Source organism: Chrysochloris asiatica, unplaced genomic scaffold (assembly GCF_000296735.1).
Source record: "Chrysochloris asiatica unplaced genomic scaffold, ChrAsi1.0 scaffold00025, whole genome shotgun sequence".
In the NCBI taxonomy this organism is placed as follows: Eukaryota; Metazoa; Chordata; class Mammalia; order Afrosoricida; family Chrysochloridae; genus Chrysochloris; species Chrysochloris asiatica.
This window is the reverse complement of record NW_006408543.1, coordinates 12,888,139-12,908,873: the sequence shown is the minus strand read 5'-3', so window position 1 is coordinate 12,908,873 and position 20,735 is coordinate 12,888,139. Positions and strand designations below refer to the sequence as shown.

At 48.9% G+C, this 20,735-nt stretch overlaps 1 protein-coding gene across 1 annotated transcript in view; it reads right to left on the bottom strand.

The window, feature by feature from the left end:
* Window positions 1–1,036: 1,036 nt before the first annotated feature.
* CLMN (calmin (calponin-like, transmembrane)) overlaps window positions 1,037–20,735 on the bottom strand; it is a 130,099-nt gene continuing 110,400 nt past the window's right edge. Inside the window, exons 9-15 of the mRNA XM_006839619.1 lie at window positions 18,503–18,696; window positions 17,314–17,396; window positions 12,895–14,496; window positions 9,786–9,982; window positions 5,171–5,231; window positions 4,500–4,570; window positions 1,037–1,205 (exon numbers count right to left, since the gene is read on the bottom strand). Of these exons, the coding sequence (XP_006839682.1) occupies window positions 1,037–1,205; window positions 4,500–4,570; window positions 5,171–5,231; window positions 9,786–9,982; window positions 12,895–14,496; window positions 17,314–17,396; window positions 18,503–18,696 (2,377 nt within the window). The remainder of the gene's footprint in view (window positions 1,206–4,499; window positions 4,571–5,170; window positions 5,232–9,785; window positions 9,983–12,894; window positions 14,497–17,313; window positions 17,397–18,502; window positions 18,697–20,735) is intronic.

Sequence of the window (20,735 nt, the reverse complement as noted above, 5' to 3'; positions counted from 1 at the left end):
TTAGCTACCTACACGCAGCGTTTGCTACAACAGCATTCCAAAGCTAAGACAGGGGCCCAAATCCCCCCCTTTTTGGGTGTCTTCTCTTCTGCCCCTATTACCATTTCAATTGCAAGGAGTGTCCCCTTAGTGGGAAAGGACCATCACAGCCTCACCTCCAAAACATCAAACCTACCCCACTGCCATCAAGGTGGTTCTGACCCAGTGACTCCACACACAGTACTCTGCAGAACTGTTTCCTGGCGTTTCTGAGACGGTAAATCTTTATGGGAGCAAAGAGCACCTCATGTTTTCCCTTAGAGTGGCTGGTGGGTTTGAACCTCTGACTTTGCAGTTAGAGCCCAATGCGTAATCCAGGATGCCATCAAAAATGAATTTAAAATGCACCTCCTCTTCTCAAAACAGGGAAGGAGTGTGCAACAGCGCCCAGCAAAACTTCCCAAGGCTCTTTGGATTCTGCCAGACACTGCCCCCCACTCCTACTCCTTACCACCCCCTCCACCAGCAGCTTCCTGTTACTAAAATTTCCCCAGCACGTCTCTCCACACACTCAAATTTGGCAGTTTTCTTCCCGGGGGTGGGGGTGAGGTGGTGGCTCCACCCTCTTTCTCATCCATGAGGCCAGTAATCACCTGCGAAGTCATCCTGGACTCTAAGAAACTGCACCTGGGGTGGGCTAAGACCCAGGTTTCGGCTAAGCTTTGCAACGATGCTTAATATCTAACAAAGCAAGGCCCACAAGGACAAAACTCCATCTGCAGAGACAACCTCACCCCCAAGTTTCCAAAACCCCAACACATAGAAAAGCATGCTCAGACCTTACAGAAAAATTGGAGAAAAAAAAAAAAGCTGAGGGGAGGGCACACACACACACACACACACACACACACACACACACACAAGTTGAGGGTGGGCCAAGTTTGCTCAGACGTCCTCAAGTCTGCAGAAACGCCTCCCGCCAAACGCATGGAGAAAATTGAGAAGCAACAGCCTCGCCCTGGCCAGGGTCTGGTGGTCTTTATTCTCCGGACACACATCAGAGTCTGTTGAAGTCCAGCTGTGGGATGAGCAGCAGGCAGTAGGCCAGGAGCCAGAGGAAGAGGATAAAGTAAATCGTGTCTGGTTGCTGGACCATCTCTGTCAGCGAGCCACTTGGTGGGCTGTGGCTGTCTGGCAACATGGCCTCCCCCGAGTTGTTGACCTTGCTGGAGAGGGAGAGACAGAGGGGAGCAGTTACAAGAGGGTTCCTGGTGCGTGCATTCCCCACAGGAGACCCCAGCACTGCATGTGCAGACCCCAGGCAGGGGATCTGAATGTTCACAGATACCTCCGCTTATTTCTGTTTCTCAGAGAGGCACTGTTAGCCCCATTCCTCAGATGGGTATGTTGAGACTCATGAGGGTGGAGCTACAATCTACTTTGTGAAAGAGCTGGGACCTGACGCAGGCCTAACTTTCTGTCTGGGACACCTTCCACTATGGCACAACACCCTCGGAGTGATGGCGACTGTCAACTCCGCCATTCTTTTGTCACAGAGCAAACATCACTAGGAATTGGAAAGAGCGGCCGTGTTCAACACAGCCATCAGAAACCAACATAAAAACAAAAGGGACTTCACCCACAAATCTTTGGTTTTTTTTTGGCTTTGGGTGATAACCCTTGAAAGTGTTTTTTTTTCTTTTTGGCTGGGTTTGTTTACTTTTCTTTAAATTTACACAAGGTAGTGCGAAAATGGTGTCGTGATTTTGCCTGGTAGATAATAAAGAAGCTTAAGAAGGTGCTGTGTGGTCAGAACCAGCCACATCCTCAAATATTCCACAAGGGGCAGGGGTGGGGTACATAATTTGACTGGAAGAGGGGTCAGAGGTCAGGGCTTGAAGCCGCAGTTCTAGGAGCTTCCAAGGCATGGTTTGGGGCAGTGTGATGGAGAATGTGGAAGGCTAAAACCATCCTATATCTGAACTGCTTCTTCATACAGCGAGGGCTGAAGCCCTAAAGGGACTGAACATTTACCACCGCTGCGGATTAATGCGCTGGACCGCAAAGTGAGTTTGGTTCAAACTCATCAGCCGCTCCTTGGAAACCCTATACAGAGTCATTATGGGTCAGAGCCGACTCAACAGCAGTTAACAACAAGACGTAATTCACACGTAGAATATGAGCAACAGCTGTACTTCTTTCTTTCTTTAAAAGTTCTGATTTTAGAGCCAAGTTAAACTATATTACTTTTATTGTTATTTGCTGTTGAATCTGAGTCATGGTGACCGAGAGCAGATCTGTGTCCTCCAGATTGCCAGCCCATTTTTCCCAGGTGCCTCTGGGTGGGTTCAACTGCCAGCCTTTTGAGCACTTCACCATAAACGCTTGAAGTAGAAAACGGAAAACACACTGGCATTTTCAGCCTTGCAGTTTTTCTGGGTTCAAAGATCTTAACTTTTCAAATTGAAAAGTATTATTTTCCTAGGAATCTGTCAGGGCTATTTGAAAACTTGGATGCACATTTCCATTTCATGGTAGAAGGGAAGTTTGTCTTGCTTTCGTTAAGGGGCAGAGAGGTGGTGGTTTATAACATATACTTCTGGGTGTGGGGCAAGATTCCAACAGAGGCTTCTAATTCCAATAATTTAAGGCATTCCAAGCAATTTAAGTCTATGCTGACTATTAAAAATAGAACGAAAGGAAAAATTCCATAGCTGTACCAGGGACATTTCAGAACTATCAGATTTGGGAAGGTTTTTTTCTGGTGTCCTACATTCTAAAGGAGCTCTGGTAGTGTAGCGGTTACAAATCAGGCTGCTAATCTCAGGGCCAGCAGTTGGAAACTACCAGTTGCTCCGCGGGAGAAAGATGAGGCTTTCTGCTCCCGTAAAGATTTACAACCTCGGAAACCCTGTTCAGGGTTGCTATGGGTTGGAGTTGACTCGACGGCACTTAACAAGAACACATTCTAAAACCAGAGTTCTGGTACGGTTCTGTAGGATACACGCTGGACCACTGGGTCGGTTCAGACTCACCAGCTGCTCCTAGGAACCCCTGTACAAGGTTGCTGTGAGTTGGAACTTAACAAGAACAACCTATTCTAAAAGCTGACACTTTGAGGAGGACTAAGGTGCACCTGACAGAGCTCTGGTAGCATAGTGGTTACGAATCAGGCTGCGAACTCACAAGGTCAGCAGTTTGAAACTACCAGCTGTTCCGTGGGAGGAAGATGAGGCTTTCTGCTCCCGTAAAGATTTACAGCCTCGTAAACCCTATACAGGGTCGCTATGAGTCGGAACCCACTCCACGGCACACCACCACCACTACCAAGGTGCACCTGGCTAATCCAAGCCATGGCATTTTCGACTGCTTTATAGGCATGTGAAAGCTGGACAGTGACTAAGGAAGACCCCATGAGATGGACTGTCATACTGGTTCCAAGATGGCAATGAATGTGAGGCTAGTGCAGGACTGGGCAGTACTGCTGCTCTATTGTCCATGTTGTTGTTGTTAAGTGCCGTGGAGTTGGTTCTGACTCATAGTGACCCTGAATAGAGTTTCTGAGGCTATAAATCTTTACAGGAGCAGAAAGCCTCATCTTTTTCCCGCGGAACAGCTGGTAGTTTTAAACTGCTGACCTTGAGGTTCACAGCCCGATTCGTAACCACTACGCTACCAGAGCTCCTTCTATTGTCCATACAGGTGCAATGATGACTTGGAGCCGACGTGATAGCAATTGGTATGGCACTTCAAGATACAAGTAAGCACTGGGCTGCTAACCACAATGAGAATTCATAACCCAATAGCCACTCCTTGGAAACCCAATAGAGAGTCGCTATGGGTCAGAACCGACCCCACAGCACTCATCAACAACAACAACCACCTCAATATTCATACAGGGCAGTTCTACAGTTGAGCTACATCTGACTAAGCCATCTAGTTCTTCTGCAGGTAGGGGATACTTTCACAGACATCCTGGCATGCTTGTGCTCCCTCTTCGTGTCTGCTCTGATGCCATAAAACTGTAAAATCAGCTCAGTGAGCTTCTGAGTATCAAACCTGCGGTGCGACAGAACGAAGAGTGGTCAGGTGCTACCACGGCGCAGTGCCCACACAGCACCCCCAAAACCTAAGGCTTCGGGGATCAGCTCTCGCCCTGAGAGCTCTCTCAGCCTTATTTAATTACAGGGGCCCGCCTCTACCTCTGAAATCTGTTCCAGGCCATACTGAAATACAGGTGTGGGCTCATAACCTGGACCCATCTTTAAAACAGTCATCTTCCCTGGACCGTGCCCTGAACTTCAACACTGCTTAATATATTCCCCCTCCCCAGAATACTGAACTTCCATTCAATCTCCCCAAAAGGTATTTTATTGTGTTCCCCCAAATGATCAATTGTGTTATCAACAAAGCATCGTTTGAGAATCATTTCCCCTTACAGGTAGGCTGCGTGGTCTTAAAGTACAACAACAAAAAAACAATGAAACCATGCAAAACTAGCGGAGAGCAGAGGCACCCACCTTGTTAACGTTCGGTTTCTCCTGCTGTCCAGATCTGCGGCATTCCTCAATTGAACATAGCTAAAATGATCCTACAGTGAAATTTATAAACAAAACCCCGCAACCCAATTAGTAAAGATGAAATCTCTGAAACAGAAAATAAAATGGTTTTTAAACACACAAAGCCAGGCACGTCACGCTTTTCGCAAAATTCATAAAACTGCTGAACAACAATATACGTTAAACTAGCGTGTTCCCTGACCCGCCCCCATCCGTGAATCAGCAAGACCCCCACCTCAGGGACCGGCATTAAATGTCATGTGGATCATGGTTCATCCAGGTCCCAACATTTCTAAGCTACACACTTGAAAGTGTAAAACGGACCCCTGGATTTTGTATTGGACCCCTCTATTTGGGAACACGACCTTTTGGGGCATGGGGGAGACCTGGATGTGTTTTTATAACAAAGAGGCCTGCTGGCTTTGAAATCATCACTTTATTTAGAGCCCTTAATTGCCCATACTGGATATCCGGCAGGACTGTGCTTAACAAGGTTTCAGTTTGCTTGTCTTCTCTATCCAAAAGTATAGCTGGAGCCCATCAGTAATGTCAAAGCTCTGGGCTGGGGAGGAGGAGGATTAAAACGAAATGGTTAGCAGGGACCAGAGAGAAGAATAAAGTCACATACTAACCGATTCCAAAGACCTATTAGTATGTCGTCGAATGTAAATGCTGGAATCACTGTAGCTAGTCCTGAAAAATAAACACATGTTTTGAGTGGGTGTCACCCGGAGCACCACTTCACACCCGAGCCCTGCACACGGGGACTTAGGCACAGGACGACTTCACACCCAGGTATAGAGCGTATATCTGATACATCACTTGGCTTGGCAGGTATCACAGACCCGTCAGGCCCGAATCCCACTGCTGCTGAGTCAATTCCACCCCACAGTGACCCTACAGGGTAGACCTGTTCCATAAGGTTTCCAAGACTGTAACTCTTTGCATGGTCTCATCTCTCTACTGCAGAATGGCAGATGGGTTTAAACCACTGACCTGTGGCTAGCAGCCCAATGCTTAACCCACCGTGTCACCAGGGCTCCTACACTGGGCCCTAGACTACAAGAAAGAACAGGTGTCAGGTTAGAATTTGCACTAGAAAGCAGATCAGGTATTCTTCCGAATCACAGGGTCTTGGGTAGGGAGGGACCACTGGCGCTAAGCATCCTGAGGCCTTGGTATTCACAGGAAACCCTCTGCTAAAGTCAGATCTAGACCTAGAGCTGGTAGCTGGACTCCCATTCCAGTGTTCGTTCCCATGTCCAGTGCTGAGATCTACCTGTCTATTTGGGGGCACACCACCTCTGTTCCTTTCGAACCTGAGGAGGCTAATGTTCTGACCACATACATCTTTGAGGCTGCTGTGCAATGTGCTTCTGTCCTAACAGGTGCCAAAAACACCCAGAATCCTGGGCTTTCATCTGTACATCTCCTATGGGTGCTCCCCCCGTCTGTAACTAGGACTGCCCTCCCACCTCACATGCCGTGTGCAGGTTTGATGGGAATAAGAGTACGTGGTCAACAGAGGGGGAGAAGGGGCTGTGTGCTGACAACTGGGGGGCAGGCTTGTAGTGTATATCCTTGGTTGGTTGATGATGCATGGAGGGGATTGTAACCATGGCAATGAAATGATATACGATAGGATGAATGTAACGCTAGTGTTCTCCCATGTAAACTATCTCATAATTCACAATAAAACATTCAAAAACCAAAAAGAGTATGTGGTCAGAGAAAGTGTTTGGTCTTGTTGGGAGTTCAGTGGAGAACCGAGTCCTATGTACTGAAATGCCCGGTGCTGGGAGAGTCGTCACCACAAGGCAAGTTGGCTAAGTAGCATCCTGGTGTTCTGGGAGAAGGCATCTGACCTGAGATTTCACTCTGCCCATTGCCGCTCTGTAACTTAACCGGGCTCTTGCCTGGCTTGGGAACACGTTCACTTTACTAAGTACCACCTGTGTGCCAACCACAGTGCTAGACCTATGGGGACTCTGAACCATCACCTGCTCTCTCAACGCAGGAGTGAATAAAATGCTCCCTTCAGAGTTCCTGGAGCCTTGGAGAACCGACCCAACACACTGGTACCTGGAGATTCAAGGGCAGGGTCTCCTTCCCTACACGTGTGTGTTTGCGGTGGATTTCACTCATTCATTCATTAATTCATTTGGGAGAAACATACACTTTAACAATCCCTACCTGCGCACTGACACTGGCTGCCTTCTAACCCTGCTACCTTCTGAGTTAGCATTGTCCTTTTAATCACAGAGAGACGATTCTTTAACGTTTTCAGGACCAAATTATTTTGAACTTCGAATTTGTTTTGCTGATCCCATGTTTTCAGTAATGGAAGGTATACTGAAATCCAGGGAGGAAACTTTTTTTTGAGATCACATGGATTTTGATACAATTATGTGGGGCACATATGTCCCAAGTGGACTCTGGAGGTAGGATGGGTGGGGTGAGACCCAGTTCTTCAGTCATGCAGTTACACAGGTCCCCACTAGAGGGCAGCATGCTCTACATCTGGGATAGCGGTGTCCCAAAAAGCCTGAAGCTGAAAAATGTTGGTCGGTGATATAGGTCCTAGGGTCAGGAAAGGGTTAAAAAAAAAAGTTCAAAGAGGCTTCAAAATGTTTATGGAAAAAAGGGAATACAAGAGAATGGAATTTTTCTACAAACGTTTTGAAGCCCCCTCATAGAACGATAAATGCAGGCATTCTTTTCTAGTTAGGTTTGTGAATCAATGAATGCATGTGTTCCCTCCGTTGTGGGTAGATCTGTGGAAGCGCTAACCAGCTCGTCAGCATCTACCCCAGTACCTGATGTCCCATTCATGCATGTTGCTACGAATACCGAAACACTATCTGGGGACAGCCATGGTGGAACACTGACCCCAGCTAAAGTGCCACCAGGTACCTGAACCGAGACTGTTAGGATGAGTTAGAAAAGTACCTTCCATCTGTCCATGCCAAGAGCTTACGGTACTGTATCTCTACACAAATAACACACTTGTAATATGGTGTGTTTTCAAACTGTGCAACTCCCTCACGCATTCCTTTGCTATGCATGCCACACACGTTATATGCATGTGCTTGGTATTTATGTGGGTGCATTATATGCAAAAAATACAGTCAGATCTTTGGGGTGAAAACTCAACCTGGCCTCCTGCCCACATACACCAAAATAGTGGGTTTGTTTTTCTGTATGCACCCCCTTCATCGGTCTCATAGTCACTGGGATGGCCTTGCATTTGATTCTTGATCAGCACATATCTGCATCCAAGGTGCTCAGTCTAACCCAAGGCATCTCTCATTTCTACCTCTCACTCCGCCCGTCCCACAAATACAAGGAGACTTCAGCAAGCTGGTGGGAAACAGAATCAGAAGACAAGAGAACTTTTCAACAAGCCCTTCCATACTTACTGAGGCACCTGCTTACTGCTTGTCACCGCTCACACTCTTCCTCTCACCTGGTGTGCCTTCCTTCCTGCTTCTAAACCTACACCCCATTTAACCCTCAATGCTTGGCTCATCTTAGCCTCCCTGGTCTTCTCCGTCTGCCCCTGAAGTGATGTGACAGGAACCCCCTTTGTGTTCATCTCCACTTCCTGGCAGACCAGATGGAGCACGTCCTATACCTCCCTCTAGTCTGTGAGCTCCTTGGGGTCAGAGCTGGGCCTGAGCTGTCTCATGGTTAAATTCTCTCTTCTTCCCTGGAGGCCTCACGCCTGGCCAATTCCATCACACAGTGGTTCCTCAGAGAATTTAGGGAGGAACACTCAGTGGCCCAGCAAACAACTGGCAGCCCCTCCCTGAGCCGTGGTGCCGGAATTGATAACCTAGCCCAGTTCACCAGAGGTGTCCGTCTGCCTTCACAGCAGGGTAGGACAGTACATTCGAAGTGCAGATGTCTGCTGGGCTGTCCTGCTTCTCTCTAGCCCCAGCTTCTCTGCCTTCATTTCCCCCAAGTCCAGACCTGGAAACAAAGCCTGGGGGTAGGAGGAGGGGGACAGCGCACGGAGCATCCCGTCAGCTACTTCTCTGGCTCTGTCTGAGTTTCTCTTGACAGCCCCCTAAACACCGTCTCAATTATGTTCCTTTGGAGCCAGCTTCACTAATAATGAGGAGTCATGGAGAGAATATGGCCCTGAGTGGGAGACTGGTCTGAGCCCAAGATCCCAGCTCTGCCATTCCCTCAGGGAGATGTCACAGGGTCCCTGTGCTTTGGTCTGTAATACTGAGGCAAGATCCTAGCTACCTGCCTACGGGGCTGATCCCAGAACTGATGAGGATATGGACACAGGGTGGGTTTGGTACACTGGGTGACTATCATGATGACGAGAGAATAGGGCCTTTTAACATTCAGAGTTAAATAATTTCTCTGGGACAATCCAACTCACCGGGTGGCCTTGGAGAGATAAAACAGAGGTGTGGGACAAGCTTCCTAGAGATCAGCTCAAGTTCATAGTGACATGCAGAGGTGTCGGATAAGCTTCCCATAAATCAGCTCAACTGCATACAGACATACAGAGGTGTGGGACAAGCTTCCCGGAGATCAGCTCAACCGCATAGTGACACACAGAGGTGTGGGACAAGCTTCCCATAGATCAGCTCAACCACATAGTGACACACAGAGGTAAGGGACAAGCTTCCCATAGATTAGCTCAACCACACAGAGACATACAGAGATGTGGGATAAGCTTCCCGGAGATCAGCGTAAGCTCATTATCTTCCCTGCTCCCCCCCATGACAAATCAACCATCATTAGTTCCTTAGAACCAAGCTTGTGAAGGAAGCCAAGTGAATGTCTCATGTTCCTCTAACAGGGATGAAAGCTCACCTCGCTACACATACACTTTACTCAGCATGATGTTGTGAATGGCCATGTCTGGTACCTATTTAGCCCAACCCACAGTGCTTTGGGGTCAGGGCCCAGTCTGTGGAGCTGCAAAATTGATTCCTTCTACCTGTGGCTCAGCCATTGGTTCTATTTACTGCTAGTTCCCACTCAAAAGATACACAGAATGTAGAGAGAAGGCACATTTTGCTCCTTATGAGCAAATCTGGTAATGACTGAGGTCAGGGTCGGGGAACTCAGGCATAAGAAAATGAGGATTTTTTTTTTTTAAACGTATAAATGCAGATTATCCTGGTCCAATTCCACCCCTGTGTCCCCACTGAGTTAGTAATTGAGAAATGGGTGAGCTGAATGTTACTTCATGTCTAAGGCAAGAAAATATTAATCAAATACCTGGAGGGGATTTTATGGTCAGCCATGTCTTCTTCTAGGTCATCTGAGGACCGAACCGTTCCAGGTGCTATAAATATGGAACTTTCAACATGGTCCATGTGCTTCCTTTTTTCCTTCTTTTTACTGCTGATGGGTTCTTCTGTCATGTTCTCTTCTCTAGAGTTGGCAATATTTTCTGAGTTTGTGGATTCCTGGGACTTGAAGACAAACAACCAAACACCAATCAACATTTCATGCAAGCAATAGTAACAGCTGTGTTCCACTTCGGGCCCAAGCCCAGCTAGGGTGTCCCTTCTAGTCTTCCTCTCCTCTGGGCTCTACAGCTGCCCACGGGCCAGAGGCAACATTTCAATGCTCCAAGCTGAAGAGTGCAGGCCAGTAAGATCTGGTTTCTAGTCCTGCCTAAGTTAGCTGTACAACCTTGAGCAACGGACTTGATCTCTGTAAACCTCAGTGTCCGTGGCTGGGAAATGGGTATGTGGTCATGGTTAGTTGCCAGTAAGCTGGTTCTGACTCAGGATGACACCAGATATTGCAGACTAGAACTGCACAGGGTTCTGAGAAGCTGTGCCTTCTCAGAAGCGGACTGTTAACCCTTATTTCTGGGGTGCCTATTGGTGGGTTTGAACTGCCAACCTTACAGTTAGTTATCTGGTGATTTCTCATTTTTCCCACTCAGAGCCTCCATCAAATTGGCATAGTGAGTATATCTACTTCTTCCCACTGTAAGAAGGAACTTCAAAAAGTTTGTGAAAAATTCAATCACCTTTTCATTCCATGTTCCCACAAACTTTCTGAAGCCCCCTCATACTTCAGCGGAGTCCTGGTATGGCACTGTGAGTTAAAGCGCTGGACTACAAAGTCTGTTTGAACCACAAGATTGGAGGTTCAAGCTCACCAGCCTTTCCTCGGAAAGCCTATACAGGGTCGCTATGGGCCGGAACCAATTCAGCAGCACTTAACAACGACATACTTCAGCATTTCCTAAGACGGGTATCTCTTACAGGGGCAACAACTGGAGCCGGAATGAGGACTGCATCCTGGAAGTCCAGCCAAGGGGTGCACACAGAGTGTGAGCACAAGGGGGGAGTTTTCAAGGTGCACATAGAGGCAGATGTGGACCCCGGGTGGTGGCACATCCAGTATGAATGGGCTGAAAGGCATCCAGCAGGTAGTGTGGACACCTGGGGTGGGGTGGGGTTTCTGCAGAGGAACTGTGGGAATGAGAAGCTGATGTGACCAGGCTAGGACATTGCTGGAGAACTCAGCTCTGAGCAGCATCCTGAAATGACAACCTCTACCTGCCACGGAGGATGCTACCTGTCCTGAAAGGGACTTGATTTGAGAGACAACGCTAGCTACTTCTGAGTCCCCTTGGTTGGCAAACAGATTTTTAAAAAACGTTTGACGTAAAGGGAGGTGCCCTGGTGGTGCAGCGTCTAAGCGCTAGGCTACTCGCGAAAAGGTTGGTGGTTTGAACCCATCAGGAAGAACCATGTGGCAGTCTGCTTCTATAAAGATTTTGGCCTGGAAACCCCTACAGGGCAGCCTGACTCTGTCTCTAGGGTCACTAGGAGTTGGCAGGGACTCACTGGCAATGGGTTTGGACTCCTAAAAGGAGAACTAGGAGACAGGGGTACATGCCCTGTCAGGTCTTCTGGGACAAGACTCCTCGGTGCCACACCTGTCATGTGGGGCTGCACCCTCCTGTCATTCAACCTCAATGGTTCAACTCAAGATCAGTCCCAAGTGGGCAGGGACCAGTGAGCAGATGCTGGCTGGACAGGTGAGAGGTGAGGAAGCAGGCCAGGGCCAAGTGGGCGCATCAGCTCAGTATCGCTCCCACATGTAACAGGGTTTCATCACACTAGCTCCATGTAGAGTGGGGCTCAAATCGAGAGGTCCCAATCTAGGCTCTTTCTCCATACCCCAAGTCACATGTCTGCATTGGCAGTTCTTGTCCTCTGTGTCCAGAGCTCCCAAGTTCCATGGCAGTCTCCTATGCAGTCTCCTACTGAACTTGCATCCCTGAGGTCTGATGCCAACCCCTCTCCTGGTAGCTACTGGGGACACCTTGCCAGCATCAAACACTGAAGACAGGCTGTTTGTTCTGCTGTGCAGAGTCCCTGTCTCGTACATGGTGGACAGAGCGGATGGGTGAGCTGCCCTGAGCCGGGCCCATGCCTCTCCTCTCAGGCTGCCTCAGTTGGTACCCCATCTAACTGTACCTCCCTGGGAAACGGCAAGGTTTGGGCTCCATCTCTGAGATTGTCCAGGTGAAGGTGGGCTATCTTATTAACGAGGCACCAACAGGGGGGATCCCTCTTGCCCCCTGGGGTATCGTGCAGAGACCCCCATCACCCACTCACTCTGGCAGCCCCTCTTGAACTGCTTGGGGCTCAGGTGAAATGGGAAAAGCGAGTGTGTAAGTACTAGCTGGATCTCAGAGTGTCCCTGTTCACCCTATGCACACCACTCATTTCAAACCAGGGAAGCCGGGTAATAGTGCCGGCAGGTGGAAGACCTTAATGTCAAGGTGGAGACAAAGGTGAGCGGTTCTTCAAACGCTGCCTTCTGAAGGAGATGGGGTGAGAACACACTGTGTACTCACTAAACATTAGCTATGGCTAACTTTTTACACCGATGGCTGCTATCTTTTGCTACATCCTTCTTGCATCCCTGAGAGCAGTGCTAGGGCTCCGGTGAAGCCAGCAGGCGCCTGGGGCTCAACATTTAAGGAGGCATGCACTCTCAGGGGCCAGTCCTGTACTTGCAGGATCCTGAAAGTGCATGCCTCCTTAAATGTTCCATCCTGGTATGCCTGGGGGAGGGGGGGCATGCATGTTTATCCCCCTTTTCCGAAGGACCATCAAGTGGATTCTGGCTTCTAGCTACCTCAGGGCTTCTGAGATTGTAAATCTTTCTGAGATAGCCTCTTTCTCCCAAGGAGCAGCTGGTGGTATGAACAGCTGCCATTGTGTTTAGCAGCGCAATGCTTAACCCACTACACTACCAGGGATCCTTCTACCTTCTAAAGAAGCCAGGATTCCCCCAGGAGCCGCTGGACTGCAGGACCGGCCCCATCCCAATTCTTCTCACAAACAAATACCTGATTGCTGTCCCCGGGGGTGCTTTCCTCAGGCTGAGATGGAGGATTGGGCTCGGGGGCTGGGTGGGTGTCCTCCGCGGCCCAGTCGAGATTGAGTTCCTGCTCACTGGCACTGGGAAGATCCTGTCCCATCACCCCAGAACTGCAGCTGCCCTGAGAGTCCTCGGCCTCCTCCTCCTCCCTCCCGTCTAGGTCCTGCAGACTGTTCTCGGGGTCATCGAGGTCGGCATCTTCTTCGATTTTCAAGTCCTCGGTGTCCTCTGTGTAAGCTTCCAGAACTGCAGCCAGAGGTACCTGGTAGTGTGGGTAGTAGAACAATTCGTGTGGGATGATAGACACCTTGGACAGGGGTGGGGAGGGCTTGAAGTCCAGTCCTTCCTCACTGTTACCCCGGAGGGTCTCCAGGCTGACACTGCTGCTAGGAGGGTTAGATGGCAGCTCCCCGTCGCCCCCCTGGAACTCCTCCAGGTCCCCCTCATCCTCGTCTCCAAGGCGTGTGGACTTCCGCTTGGCCTTTTCATACACCTCTGGTTTCTTAGCTGCAGGTATCTCTTCTGAGGTCAAAGAGTAGCCTTGGAAAGCGTCCCCATGAAGTCTGCTTTGGTCAGACTCAGCCCAGGGCTTGGGCGACTCTTGCTTTTTGTTGGCTGATTTGGAGCTCCGTTTGCCTGATCTTTCGTCATGGTCCTGTGGGCTGTCATTGCTGGCGGGCTTGTTTTCAGGAAGGGAAGGAGCCTCGCTAAAAGCATGGCTGGTGGAAGCAAAGTCAACCAGGTCGCTGTTGAATTTAGAGGCTTTCAACGGTATACATTCAAAATAGTCTTGGTTATCCAGAGCTTCGACTCTCAGCAGCTTAACCTTGATCTCTAAGGAATCCGCCACTACGGTGTTTTCTGTGGAGGCTAAAACTTGCTCAGTTGAACCCTCCAGGGCTCCATTGCAGGCGGAAGAACCGTGGGAAGACTGAGAGTCACTGAGCTTACCGGCAGCCAAAGAAACATCATCCTTAGTGAAAGCTGTTTCCGGGGTCTTTGGAGCTTCCTGATTTGGTTTCTTTCCCTCTTCAACCTCAACGGCCACCTTAGGGCCATCCTGCTTTGAGGCCTCTTTTGCTCCTCTTGGGCTCCCTTCAAAGGCAACACCCTGGTTATACAAAAGGCCTTTGCTGCAGGAAGCATCCTGGCCAACATCAGCCTCAAAGTGCACAGTCTTCTTGACTGGCAAAGAGTTGGTCCTGCGGTTTCTGGATGCCAAGATGGAAGTTTCTGGGGCTGGCTCACAGACGTTGTTGGCTTTGCAAGGGACCCCCTGAAGGACCTGACCGATGAGCTGATGGATCAGCTCCTGGGAGCTGTCTGGCAGCAGGCTTCCGGATGCACTATCCAGGTGGGGCTGCAGCTGGAAGCCCTTGGCGCTCTCAGCCTTGTCGCACACAAAGACTTTGGAGGGTGGGGGGTGGCTGGCCTCATGGTTAACAGTGTAGGCACGCTCCCCGTTCTCCGTCAGGAGGAAAATGGTGCTCTCCTGGTCCGAAGGGGTCTCTATGATGCGGACAAATGTTGATTCAATGGGGAATTCTTTATCGGAATCCACAAAATCTTCCTGCAAAGAAACAAGGGATGATGAGAATAATGAGTGTTTACGTCGGGCCTGTAGTCCTCGCTCAACAAACAGAAAAAGGAGTCACTTCAAAATGAATGCAAAGGGAGTAGTTAATCTTGTAGTCCAAGAACAGAGGACCCTAGGACCATCGAGGAAGAAGAGCACAAAGGGAATGTGGAATCCTATCCAGAGAAGCAGCAACACCAGAGATGGAGGGCAGAGATGATGACATGGAGAGAGGGAGCAGCTGAGGACTCTAGACTCATGGAAAGAGAAAGGCTGTGTGCAGGCAGCCAGGAGGCAGGCTTGCAGAATGTGCCCTTTAATTATTTAAATGATTATATATTCCTGAGTGTTTTTGTGTACATCAAACAAACAAACAGAAGCAAATACTGCTGAATGATGATGCATGGAGGAGATTGTAATCATTGCAATGATACGAAATACGATAGCGTGAGTGCAATACTGATGTTCTCCCATGTAAACAAAGGATGACTCAATGCAAAATAAATGCTTTTAAAAAAAAGAATGCAAAGTGTTCCAACTGAGACAGAGAGAGAGACAGCAAGCCCATTCCCCTCGCCGGTGAGTCGATTGTGACTCACGGAGACCCCACGGGACAGAGTCGAACTGTCTCATGGGGTCTCCAAGGCTGGCATCTTGATGGACGCAGACTGCCACATCTCTCCTGTGCAGTGACCGGTGGGTTCAAACTGCTGACCTTTTGATTGGCAGCCCAATGCTTAACCCACAGCACCACCAGGACTTACCAAATACATTGAAAAAAACAAAACTCACAAAACTCTTTTTTGAAGCCAAGAACCAAGGTCTAGAGCAGGGGTAGAAAACCTTTTTTTCTGCCAAAAATTATAACATCATACTTGGGCCACATACAATTCTCAACTTAAAAATTAGCCTGCTATATTTGGTCAAAGGAGCTCTGGTAGCGTAGTGGTTACGAATCGGACTGCGAACCTTAAGGTCAGCGGTTCGAAACTACCAGCCGCTCCGCGGGAGAAAGATGAGGCTTTCTACTCCCGTAAGGATTTACACCCTCGGAAACCCTGTACAGGGTCGCTATGGGTCGGAACCGACTCGACGGCACTTAACAACAACAACATATTTGGTCAAGGACTTCTGGTGTGGTACTGCTGGTTAATGCGGTAAACTGCAAAGTCGGTTTGGGCCGTAAAGGCTGGCAATTCTAACTCACCAGCTGCTCCTCGGAAACCCTGGAAAGGGTCGCTATGAGTCGGATCCCAACTCCATGGCACTTAGCAATATCAGCAACATATTTGGTCAAACGTTTAGTTAACTCACCCCTAATGTGCTGGTTGGGAGTCCTGGGGTGGTCCTGTGGGTTAATGCGTTGCATGGCAAAGTCAGTTTGAACCGAAAGGTTGGTGATTCAAGCTCATCAGCTGCTCCTCGGAAACTATTCAGGGTTGCTATGAGTCGGAACCAACTAGATGGCACTTACCAACAACAATAGTGTGATGGCTCGAACTGCGGTTACCTTGGCAGGGCCAGACCAAATGATTTTGTGGGCCTTATACAACCCTGGAGTCCTGGTGTGGTGCCATCAGATAAGCACTTGACCAAAATGTCAGTTCAAGCTGCAAGGTTGGCGGTTCAAACTTACCAGCTGCTCCTTGGAAGCCCTATACAGGGTTGCTATGAGTTGGGACCAACTCCATGGCCCACAACCATCATCACTTACGCTGTTGTTGTTAAGTGCCGTCAAGTTAATTCCAACTCACAGTGACCCTGTGTAGGGTTTCCAAGGAATAGCTGGTGGGTTTGAACTGCTGACGTTGTAGTTCCAAGTCCAGTGCTGATCCTACAGCGCCACACCAGTATCCAAGTTGTAATGCGCTATTTTCTTTATTAGTAAGCCCAGAGCCCTCCTCCACCTAGTTTATTGCTGAGTCCTCTGAAGCAGTTATGTTGTTAAGTCAGTTCTGACCCATAGCGACCCCGTATAGGATTTCTGAGGAGTGGCTAGTGAGTTTGAACTGCCAACCTTGCAATTCAAACTGACCTTGTAGTCCAGCGCATTAACCCACAGTGCTATGTGTTCAGTAAATTACTGGTAAATTCACCTGATGGCTTGTTACTATCATTTTTGTCACTCTTGTCAGCATCCCAGGGTGGCACATGGGTTGGGTGGCAATGAAGCCACGCCCACTTCTAAAAGGTCGGCTGCTGTTCTCCCTCAAAAAACCTGCCACCAGATATTGTCTACAGAGCTCTGGTAGCGTAGTGGTTATGCATCAGGCTGCGAACCTGAAGGTCAGCAGTTCGAAACTACCAGCCATTCTGCGGGAGAAAGATGAGGCTTTCTGCTCCCATAAAGATTTACATCCTCAGAAACCCTGTACAGGGTTGCTGAGTTGGAAGCAACTCCATGGTACTTAACAACAACAACAAGATATTATCTGGGATGCTGAAAGTGAAAATGGTGGACTGTCATTATCTTTCCTAATTTCTGGGATTCTGATAAAATCTGATGGACTGCCAAAACGTTCGAACATCTGGAAATCCAGTCCATATATGAGTGAGCCTCTGGGATGGGAGAAAGTTTGCAAGAGGCGTCACCTTCTGACTCCCCTCTGCCTTGTCAGTGCGATACCGCACGTCAGGTGTTGATTCTGAAAGAGCAACATGACAAGGTGGTTTCCAAGAGACCCAGGATCAACTTTTGATGCTTGGGGCTCATTGCATGCAACACCACCCTGTCCAAGCCCCTGTTTCCCTGGAGGCTGAGCTAATGGGCACAGGCAGTTTCTGAGCGAAAGAGAAAGAAAACAAACGTACGGTTTCCAACTCCGGAAAACGCTCCAGGAACTGCGCCACATACGTTACAATGGATTGCTCATCTGGCACGTCCACCATGATGTCTGTGGAGAGACACAAGGGTGAGCAAGACGCTGTTTAAACATGGTCTCAGGAACCTTGATGGGGAAGGACCTTTTTCTCACTGGGTCTTTTTCTTTAAAAAAAAAAAAAAAAAGGCGATTCTGGCCCATCGGGTTTCCATATCTATCTCCTGTGAGTAGCTGGTGGGTTTGAACTTCCAAACTTCCAGTTAGCAGCCCTATGCTTAACCCACAACACCACCAGGAGTTCTGTATTAGCATGACCCACACAGAACAATAAAGTTGACATAGCTAAGGATCTTAAAGTGTGTGGTCTCCGGCTCTGTTCCTTCATGGATGGGATGCACACTGAGCTTCATCCAACAAGAAGTTCACTGTGGTGTTATTTATCTATCACAGTAACTCTTACTGAAACAACCTCAGAGCCCACCAGTGGAGGAGCTAAGGAAATTACGGTATATGCCCACTAGGTGGACTATTGTACAGCCAATAAAAATACACAGTGAAGACACCGGACTCCAGGATCAGCACTGGATTGCGAACCACAAGGTCGGCAGTTCAAACCCACCAGCTGCTCTTTGGAAACTCTACACAGGGTCACTGAGTTGGAACCAACTCGATGGCACTAAGCAACATGGATGACATTATGCTGTTGTTGGTGCTGTGTGCCCGTCCAGTCGGTTCCGACTCACAGCGACCTTGCCTGTATAGTGTTTCCAAGGCTGTCAGTCTTTACGGGAGCAGAAAGCCTCATCTTTCTACTGAGGAGTGGCTGGTGGATTTGAACTGCTGACCTTATAGTCAGCAGCCTAATACATAGTCCACTATACCACGAGAGCTCCTTGAAGACATTACAGAGCAACATATAAAACTCTGTAGGTCTCACTGTCAGGTTAAAGGGGAGAAAAAGATGCAAAATTCTACACACACAGAATGAAGGATCCTAGCTATTCAAAAATATTATAATTACAGGCACAAGAAAATACGGTAAAAATACAAATGACCCAAGTGGCAGGAATATAGGAGATATAAACAGTTTTCTGTTAGATTTTTCTGTATTTTCCAAATTTCTACATGTGTTGTATGTGTAATAATAACTAAAGAGAGAGAGAGAGAGCCACTAGTACCTTCTGGCTCCAGGAGCCTGGGAATGTTAAGGGCATCATGTGCGATGCTAAAAGCCTTCTCCAGATTGTCTCTTGTAGAATCTTCCAGGGCCTGCTTCATATCTACCAGACTGGGGTCAATGGCCTTTATTACAGCCAGGAAAGCCAGCCCACTTCTCCAGCTGCCCGCAAAGTCCTGTACCGCCACGCCATACCTAAAAGAAAAGAGCGTAGACAGCAACAAAGCACGTCCGCACACAAACCTGAGGGCACAATGGCTAAGCACTCAGCTGCTAAAGGGAAGTCTGGTGGTTCGAACCCACCTAGCAGCTCCTCAGAGAAAGGCCTGGTGAACTCCTGTAGAGACGACAGTGTAGAAAAACTTATGGGACAGTTCTACTCTGTCACATGGAGTTGTCTGAGTCCCAAACTGTACACGCCAGCTACAAACAAACTCAGAAGTAGGGTGTACACGCCAGCTACAAACAAACTCAAAAGTGGGGTGTACACACCAGCTACAAACAAACTTAGAAGTGGGTGGGGAGTGGTTTGGAGCTGCTGACCACTATGACTAATCCATCTTGGAGCCCAAGCACCAGGAGAGAGCTGCACCAAACCCCTCAAACCAAGCCCAAGGCCATGCAGTCAATTCTGACAGGGTAGAACTGCTCTGTAGTGTTTCCAAGGTTATGAATCTTCACAGAAGCACACAGACTGGTCTCATTCCCAAGGAGCATCTGGTAGGTTTGAACCACTGACTTTGCAGTCATGAGTGCAGTGCTTAACCTACTTTTAATACCATTCCTGGAAAGGAAGTTGTTGTTGTTGTTAAGTGCTGTCGAGTCAGTTCTGACTCATGTATAAGGGTTGTTAAGGGCTGTCCAGTCAGTTAGGCCTCTGTATAGGATTTCTGAGGAGCGACTGGTGGGTCTGAACTGCCGACCTTGTGTTTCACAGTCCAGTGCTAATCCTACAGCGCCGTAGCAGAAGAAGGGGAAGGTAAAGGTCACAAGAAGAGGCCATGTGGGACCTTGGGTTTCCAGACTCCCAAGTAGACAAAGCCATCCTATAAGAGCACACTTGTTTCATCAGTGTACTCAGAACCTTGCAAAGGGGGTGACAGCTGTTGTTAAGTGCTGTCGAGTCGATTCCGACCCATAGTGACCCTGTATAGGGTTCTGACCCATAGTGACCCTGTATAGGGTTTCCAAGGAGCAGCTGGTGAGCTCGAACCACCGACCTTGCCGTTCAAATGATCCCTGCAGTCTGACGCATTAGCCCACAGCGCCACACCAGGACTCCGAAGAAGGAGGTACTGGACCATCAAACTGGGGCCAAAGACCCGAGCTCATCCGCCACGCAGCTCCACGTTTCCAGCGCTGTGGCCATGGGTGAGCTACGTTCTCGGAGCCTCCGAGTTCTCGCTGCCACGGAGGATCCTTGGGGCTTCTGGGGGTTGTCTCGGGTGAACCCACAATATGGGCAATATTGCATGTATTTTTAGCACACATGCTGATGGGTAATGTCAGACCGGCATCTCTACATGCAAGGTGTCAGCACGGGACAGGCACGGGGAGCCGCTAGGGTCTGCATAAGTCTCAGTAAAATTGATGTGAAGAAGTGAGGATAAAGACGGACCCTCCTCCTGCTAGGTACCCACCTCCCCCCTCCAGCGCCCATCCCCAGAGGCCCACGAAACTCTCCCTTGGGGTCACTGGACTCTCTTAGAAAAAAAGGCCTTTACATTTCAAAATCCTTTAAGACTCACAAGAAGCGGCACAGATAGTGCAGAGGGTCCCTGTGAGACGTCCCCTTCCCCTAGACCCCTGATGCCAATACATTACGTAACCAGAGTGGTTGTACCCAAGCAGAAGCTGGACCACAGATAATACTACACCTCTTTTACAACATTCAATTTCTTAGAAAGGGGCCCTGGGGGCACAGTGGGTTAAGCATCATGTTGTTTACCACAAGTCCGCGGTTCAAACCCACCTACTGCTCCGAGAGAGAATGACGACAGTACGTGCTCCAGTAAGGGGACAGTTCTACTCTGTCCTACAGGGACACCATGAGTCGGGGCCAACTCCAAGGCAGTGGGTTTTAGTTTGGAGCCCTGGTGGCACACCGGGGAAAACTGTCTGCTGCAGGAGAGATTGTTGTGGTGGTTGTGATGTGCCGTGGAGTCAGTTCCGACTCATAGCGACTCTGCACAGGGTTTCCGAGGCTGTAAATCTTTACAGGAGCAGAAAGCCTC